Source organism: Hippocampus bargibanti, linkage group LG07 (assembly GCF_051943395.1).
Source record: "Hippocampus bargibanti isolate YZ-2025 linkage group LG07, ASM5194339v1, whole genome shotgun sequence".
Lineage (NCBI taxonomy): Eukaryota > Metazoa > Chordata > Actinopteri > Syngnathiformes > Syngnathidae > Hippocampus > Hippocampus bargibanti.
Window position 1 is genome coordinate 24,458,421 of NC_142740.1, and position 8,529 is coordinate 24,466,949.

The 8,529-nt window shown below is 41.1% G+C and overlaps 1 protein-coding gene across 2 annotated transcripts in view; it reads left to right on the forward strand.

The window, feature by feature from the left end:
• Nucleotides 1-8,529, forward strand: part of tmem38a (transmembrane protein 38A) — a 211,604-nt gene that overhangs the window by 5,624 nt on the left and 197,451 nt on the right. The window contains exons 3-6 of one of the 2 annotated variants that reach the window (XR_016115506.1): nt 390-574; nt 1,415-1,502; nt 3,890-4,007; nt 6,390-6,709. Coding sequence is in view for 1 of the 2 variants with exons in the window: in XM_089000316.1 (XP_088856442.1) it covers nt 390-574; nt 1,415-1,502; nt 3,890-4,007; nt 6,390-6,593 (595 nt within the window). In the remaining variant the exon portion in view is untranslated. Of the gene's footprint in view, nt 1-389; nt 575-1,414; nt 1,503-3,889; nt 4,008-6,389; nt 8,448-8,529 lie in introns of those variants that run through there. The other variant, XM_089000316.1, reaches the window with a different exon arrangement.

An 8,529-nucleotide genomic window follows, 5' to 3' on the forward strand; every position in this document is an offset into this window, starting at 1 on the left:
ACACACACACACACACACACACACACACACACACACACACACGCACACACACACACACACAGGTCAGGGGCTGCTTGAGCAGGGCAAAGTTCTTCTTGGCCAGGAACATTCAAATGGTCAGAGCATTGTAAGCAGGCAACTTGTCCTGAACAACTCTTGCCTCTTCTCACACCCCAGATGAAGCAAACGCTGCAAAGAGCCTTTTATAGACGGTGCTGGTTCATCTGGTTCAAGAGTTTAACATATACCCTTTGTGACACCAGTCTTTTGTTTAACATCTTATATCATTCATAAAGCATACGATATATGCTATATCATCAGTAGCGCAACACAGTAGCGCAGCTGAAATAATTTTGTAAATGTCTGTTCCATACTGTATACAAACACAGGTACCTCATCTTCTACTGCCCACTGAACCTCTTTTACAAATGTGTGGCTTTCCCGCCTGTCAAGTTGGTGTTGGTCGCCCTAAAGGAAGTCGTCCGCACGCGCAAGATTGCCGCCGGCGTCCACCATGCCTATCATGCCTACCACCATGGCTACATTATCATGGTCATCGTCGGTTATGTCAAAGGTAACAAATTGGCAGACCACACTGTAACACTGATTGGATTTTATTAGCCTTTATTAGTCTTGCACTGGAGGAATTTACATTTCACAACAGCAAAGTTATGAAAGGAAGAGGAAAGGAAAGAAAGAAATAGAAAAACAAAATACAGGAGCTGCTGGAAAGGCAGCCTGTCTTGCGGCGCCATCTTGAAGTCAAAAGAACAAAAAAACTAAATATCAAATAATATGACAACACAAAAGGCAGTCATTCAATCTGAAGTACTTTCTGCACCCTTTTTGTGACATGAAGCAGTTCAAGATGAGAGGATCAAAGCGTCTATTTCACCAGTGGATCAGGGAGGTCATGGTGGAATGCGCACATCTTCTACAAGCTAAATGTTGAAAACAAAAAGGAAGCTGTAGCATCCATTGACGAAAACATACTGCCTTACATCTCCTGTTCCACATAAATCCGCTTCAATTCCAAGCCGCGACAGCTCCACATATGCATCGGCGCTCTGCGCTGACGCTTCTTTCTTTTCATCACGGGGTCCTCAAGAGAGGTGTGCAGCGATGACAGTCAAATGGCACTGACATTCCCCCCAATCAAAAACAGTGCTGGCATATTCGTGTTGTCTCCTCCTTGATGAATGTCGTGGTCAAAAATGCCGAAAAACAATCCGTATCTGTTCCACACAAGAAGACGGTGACAAAAGAAAACACAAAAACAACAACAAAAAAGCTGACAGTTGCCTCCTCGGACGCCATCTTAGACTTCTTTGATGAGTATTGATCCTGTTATATTGCATGTCAAATGTGCAATCACATATCCTTCCTTCATTGTAGTCACTGTGTGTCTTCACAGGGTCTGGAGTGGCTCTCATCTCCAACTTTGAGCAACTGCTTCGTGGCGTGTGGCGACCCGAGACTAACGAGATCCTCAACATGTCATTGTAAGTTTCTTCTTTCAAGACTCCATGTGTGCTAATACACACACCTGCTGCACGCTGATGGATCCTATGTTATCAGTTGCTATATTTAGCTCTGTCATTTGTCTCTGTCATTTAGTGTAGCTGTTTAGCTGTTGTTTTAGCTGTTTGATTGGTCTTTGCATATGTGGAGTTGGCATCAGTTTCTCAGGATAGCGTATCGTTCTCTCCCATTTCAAAAACTTGCATGTTAATTGGATTCAAGGTTGGAAATTGTCCATGGGTGTGATTGTAAATAACAACTTACAAACACCTCAACTTACAAACTTTTTGTCTTACAAACGTCAAATTTATGAAAATTAAACCTTATAATAAGCACTATTTTCATAATACACACCCACCACGGCTGGCGGAATGATATTCGGCGGAAGCACACGACCGAACAGCAGCAGAGGTTAAGTTACCAACAGTCCTTATGGAAGGTGACTCTCCTTCCATAAGCCATCAACAACCATTAAAAAGGTAAATAAAGCTTTATTTTACAGCACAGTTTATTTCTTTAATTACAGTCGTCATGTAATGCTCCTCTCTTTCCAAACAGCAATTCCCTTTGACCTTCGACCTCCAACGCCAAGTGACTTTATGATACAATGCAGTGTATTTCTTTCATTACAATACAATAGCACATTTATTATACATAGAATAAGGTATGTTGTGTGTAGTTTTAAGGCTTATTTAGTTGAAAAGTATATTTTATGGAAACCCGGGAATGGATTATTCCTATTTTAATGGTTTCCTATGGGAATTATTTTTTTTAAATACACACTTTTCGCCTTACACACTCTGTCTGGGAACCAATTAAGTTCGTAAGTTGAGGTCTCACTGTACTCTCAAATTGAGTTAAAGTAAGTTGTATAATCATGAGAATTACAGTCGCTGATGGTGTAGTGGTCCACTTGCCTGGCTTGTGTGGCCACAGCGCGAGATGGTTTCTCACCCAGTGATGATGCGAATGTAAGTATGTATGGATGCTTATCTCTATATGTGCCCTGTTTACTGACTGGCAAACAGTTTGGGGTGTTTCCGCCTTTCGTCCAGTCAGCTGGGATAGGCTACAGCAATTACCCCAACCCACTTCAGGATAAGAGTTGAACATTAATGGATGGATAGATGATAATTACCAGATTCTGACAAAATATGCCCCCTGATGGTTGTGAGGGGTAACGTGTTGCTGGATATTCGGTACAGTGATAAATGCAGTTGTAGGAATCAAATGTTCTTGATAATTTTGGTACGTTAAATGATAAATTTGCAGGCATCATAACACAATATCATTACTTTGGTATTCATATTGTCTCATTAAAGTTACATTCGTTCACACTATCGGCTAATTCACAGGTGTCAAAGTCAAGGCCCGGGAGCCAAATCTGGCCCACACTATCATTTTATTCGGCCCGTGACAGCAAATCAAACTTTTGAAATTCCATGATGCTTGCTAAAGTCCAAACTAAAATGTCAAATTGACCTCTCAAGGATACTTTACAGTCACATCGATGTGGTACTTCCGGGTAGAGTGAACGCTGGCGCGAACGGCTGCCGCTGCTCACCCGCACAAAACAAAACATGTGACTGTAAAACGTCTGTGTAAGTTCTCAGTCGTACAGGAGTGGTCAATCGATGAAAAGGTTTCTTCACCCGTCATCTGTACTTCTTTGAGAGTCAAAGAAGTACAGATGACGGCTGATGTTTTTTTTTTTTGTGCGGGTGAGCAGCGGCAGCCATTCGCGCCAGCGTTCACTCTACCCGGAAGTAACACATCAGCAGCTAGCTAGGTAGGTGGCCAGGTATCTAGGCAGCTAGCTAGCTAGCTAGATACAAAAACAAATAAAATACATACATAAATAAATACATAAACACTAATGAGGTGAAACCAGTGCCAGGGATAGAACACTAGAGGTAATCAGATTGGAGAGCTAATTTATATAGTGCTTTAACAAGAGCTGAAGCTGGAACAAAGTGCTAACATGAAAAAAAGGAAATTTCGGCCTAATTGTGGAAGGGAAAAACATTGCCAGAGGCTTTGGCCAGGGCTTTATCGGCACCCAAGAAAGAAAAAAAAACAAAACCCGAACTAATTCGGGAATGGCGCCCTACATCATAATTTCAATTCCCGAATACATTTGTGAATGGTAGTGAATGAGTTAAATGGCCCAAAAGTTGCTATGTGTATTACAACACAACATAATTTAAAATAAGATAGCAACCAGCATGCAAATCATTTAGCGTATATTGAGTGAGGTGCGCAACTGATCAAATAAAGTGGGTTCACCTCTAATTTTACAGCCAAAAGCAAGTACAGTATTGTATGATATGCACGTAATCCTTATTTTTTTTCTTTTTTGCCTCTGCAGCCCAACCAAAGCCAGCCTGTATGGAGCCATCCTATTCACCATGCAGGAGGTTCATTGGCTTCCAGTGTCTAGGAGCATGCTCATCATCGTCTTCACCCTCTTCATGGCTACAAGCAAGGTCTGCTCTGCGCTACACTTTCAACACTGTGTGATGCGTTAAAATTAATCATCCGGATTATTAACTGACAAAACAAATATTGGTACCACATGGGATATTTGCCGTTTTGCCACATTTAAAGGACAACCGACGTCACTTTTTTATTTCTTAACTGACATCAGAAAAACGTTTTATAGCATCTAAAATACCCAAAACACGCAGTATGATATTTTTATTCAAACGCAAAACACCAATAAAAATGACTTAAAGTTTCCAAAATCTGCAAAAAAATTGAGCTGCGAATTGGGCATTTTCAGAAAGTCCCGCCCCCAGTTCGTGACATCACGCCAATACGTCTTGCATTGCTGGAGAATCAAAACAATGGCTTCTGATTCGGAGAATATGCTTTCTTGTTACACATCCAGTTATGAATATGATTCAAATAGGTCTGAAGAGGAAAGCATACATGTTTGCAATCGATTAAATAATGTATTCAGTCATTTTGAGGCATCTGGACTGCAATGTAGCATCCCAGAAAAGAGGCACAAAATGGCGACCTCCTGTGGCTCCCGTTTCCACAGGCTGACAAATTGCTTATATGGAGCTTGGACGCCCTCTTCTGGCGGCTTTTGGGTGCAACACAAGGTTTTCAGACCAAACAAGTACAGCAAAATACATTGACTTGATGGAAGGACTGCTACAATGTGTCTTTTTTTCGGTCAGGGGCGTTCCTCTAGTGACGTCACGTACGGACTCGTCACCAACTCAAAAACAAGACTTCCTGAATATTCACCGCAAGTCTTAAAACGTAAAATATAGCTATATGCGGTGGAATCTCATTAAAATATGCTCAGTAGAAGTCATTTGAAGCCATTTGACAAATTATGGATACAACTTGTCCGGAGACGTCGGTTGTCCTTTAAGTACCATATTTTCTGGCGCACCAGAATGTAAGGCGCAGAATGGTTTATTTTCAAACTTTTTCCATATATGAGGCGCACCAAACTATAAGGCGCACCTTCAATGAATGTACGGTAAAACGTTTTCCAAATATAATATATAAACATATAAAGGTTTTCCAAATATAAGGCACTCCATATTATAAGGCGCTACAGTAGAGGCTGGTGTTACGTTTTATATGTCCCAGCATGGACCGCGCACTTCTACTGGGGGAAATGGAGTCGGTGGCTGCTGACAGTAGTTGCAAGACAGTAGTTGTTATGGCTCAATATTACTCCACATATACGCAGGGATGCATCTGGGCCACGCCTTTGGGCCATATACGCATTTTGAAAGCCACTGGCGCAACTTTGGAACTCCACTGCGCCAAGTCTATTCCGATTAGCGCATATTGCTAAATGATCTGCGCCATTTATGACATACATCTGTTAAAATAGCGAAAGAAACAAATGTTGTTAACTCATTCACTGACAGCACGTTATCGGCACCCAAGCATGAAAAACAAAACCCGAACAAATTTGTGAATGGCGCTCATATTTTCTATTCCCGAATAAATTAATGCAGGGGTGTCAAAGTCATTTTTTGCAGCAGGCCACATTGTAGTTATGGTTTCCTCTCGAGGGCCGTTATGAATTTGGGGAACCCATTAGAATGTTTAAATCCCTTCAAATATTACATATAGAGCACACAACAAATTAATGAATAACTCGTTTTCAAATCTGAAGTCAAGAATAATGACTTTTATTGTGGTTGACATCCAAAAATATGAAATTTTGGCTCAGATTTTAGCAATCATCATGGAATTTAACAAGTTTGATTTGCTTTCGCGGGCGGAAAAAAATGATGTGGCAGGCCGGATTTGGCCCGCGGGCCTTGACTTTGACACCTGTGAATTAATGAATGGCAGTGAATGAGTTAAACAGCAATTGTTTTCCTTCAGAGGTTTTAAAGTTTGTCGTCTGCCATCTTGCCTTAGCGATAATGAGCCAGAATCACCTCGCATTTGTTTTGTTGCGTCCCACTGTCATGGTAGAGGATATTTTGGGCTTTTCCGTGATCTGCCAGAAACTGCCGAAAGGGCTAATCGAATACGCATTGAGCCATGTTGCATAGCATTATTTACGTTGAACATGGCGGTTGTAACATGGAGTGTTAGAACATGAGTAAAACTTTAAAACACATTCAAAACAAGCAGCAAACAAACACATTCTCGTTTTTTTAAGAAACAGTCGAATAAGTCTGCGCAGTGTCGTGACAATTCGTTTCAGCAAACTTCTGTTAATGATTCGAATTTCATGGATAATGGGAATGATTTCAGAGCTGTTGAGGCTCAATGGAAATCTTCAAAGCAAATCTTTGTTCTGTGGACATCGGTGCACTATTAAACTGGCATGTTTGGTCTTGGGAAGAAATGAACGTAAATCTTGCTTGCCTGTCCTTCAGGTGTGGATGACTGCCCGTCATTCTCATAGCTCTCCCTTCGCCCTCATCGAATCCTGGATTTGCCATGTGCTCTTCCGCTCACCTCTTGGCGGCTCCGAGGAAGCCCATCATCACCTTCCAGCTGCCTCAACGCCTTCGTCACTCAAAAGCAAAGAAGAACTGAGTGAAGGCGCTCGAAAGAGGAAAGCCAAGAAAGCCGAGTAGACTGTGAAACGACGTCTGGCATGCCAGCATGGCCTTCACTCCTCTGTGCCTCTTTCCTAAGAAGAAAAAAAACACATTCACTATTAACTCACTCACTGACAGGCGTGCAAAAATGTGTCCACTCCAGTGCCAGGGTTTTTGTCATTGTCACTTGAATTCCAGGACCCGCAGAATATTTAGTTTTAGGACTACTTAAACATTCATTGCAGGGTAAGAAATCTTAGACTCTCTTCTTTCATTAGAAAAAAAGAGTTAATTCCTAAATGATATGGATCTGGAGTTAGATGAGTTTGCAAAGAGGGCAGCTGTCCAAAATACAATGCAATACATACATATTGGTTTATATAGCGCATTAACAACAGTTGAAGCTGGAACAAAGCAATAACATGGGCAAAAGTGCAAAAGGAAAAAAAACATTGCCAGAGGTCATGGCCAGCGCTTTATCAGCGCCCAAACATTAAAAAACAAAAGCGAATAAATTCAGGAATGGCGCTTTATGTCATATTTTCAATTCCCGAATAAATTTGTGAATGGCAGTGAATGAGTTCAAACGATTTCTGTTTAAGACAAGTGATGCGCTGTGTATTTTATATTTTCATTTACATCAGGACTGTAAATACATTCATCCAATAAGAGGGCTGGAAGACCAAGGGAGACAAGAGTGCATCCTTTGTGATTGTGAAAGAAAAAAAAAAGCATAATCATTGAGGAAATCAAAAATCAAGGGACAGCTTCATGAATGGAAACCAGGGGTTAAAAATGGCGTTGGTAACATTTAAAGGACAACCAACACCGCCGGACAAGTTGCGTCCATAATTTGTAAAATCACTTCAAATGACTTCTACTGAGTGCATTTTACAAAGATTCCACGGCATACAGCTATATTTTACATTTTAAGACTCGCACTGAATATCCAGGAAGTTGATTTCTAGTTGATGACGATTCCAGATGTGATGTCACGTCTGGAACGCCCCTGACCGAGAGAGCAACACAATGCATTTTGGGTACTTTGTTTGGTCTGAAAACTTTGTGTTGATGGCGAAATTAGAAGGAAAACACATACATAACGCCATGATGAATCGTTGTTTGTTGCACCAAGACTACTATTTGATACTAGTTGAGACAAATTCCCAGCAGACAAATCAGCCCATTTCCAACAGAGCTTGCGCGCCATCTTCTGTATTTTCTGGGACGCTACACATCAGTCCTGATGCCTCAAAATGACCCGGAAGAACTTCTTTAATCGATTGCAAACATTTAGGCTTTCCTCTTCAGGACTATTTGAATCATATTCATAACTGGATGAGTAACAAGAAAGCATCTTCTCTGAATCTGAACTCTCTGAAGCCATTGTTTTGATTGTGGAGCAAGGCATTTTGTGGAGGAGTATCCTGGCGTGACATCACAAACAAGGGGGCGGGACTTTCTGAATCATGCCATTTCCGAGTGCATTTTGTGGCAGTTTTGGGACACTTTAAGTCATTTTTATTGGTGCTTTCCATTTGACTGAAAATATCAGCCCGTGTGTTTTGGGTATTTTAGATGCTCTAAAACGTTTTTCTGATGTCAGTTAGGAAACAAAAAAGGTGTTGGTTGTCCTTTAAGAACAAGACAGCCAGAATCCACACTAAAGCGTGTCATAGATATTTTTGTTTAGTTTTATGTCAATACCATAAATACATGTGAATGTGTGAGTGCACGTGTACACGTGTGTGTGTATTTGTAAATGCCAAAGCTGCGAGGGGATGATGACAAAAGTCGAAAGTGAACCTGAGGTCAAGCACATAGTAAATCATAAGCCTTCCCGTTGACAAATTTGCCTCTCGAGCAATAAAGCATCACTGCTGAACTCTGCATGAAGTCTGTCCAGATTTTTCTGACATCCATGGCATTCACCAATGATTTTTAAATGGTGAGAGAAATACTCAGAAGTGTC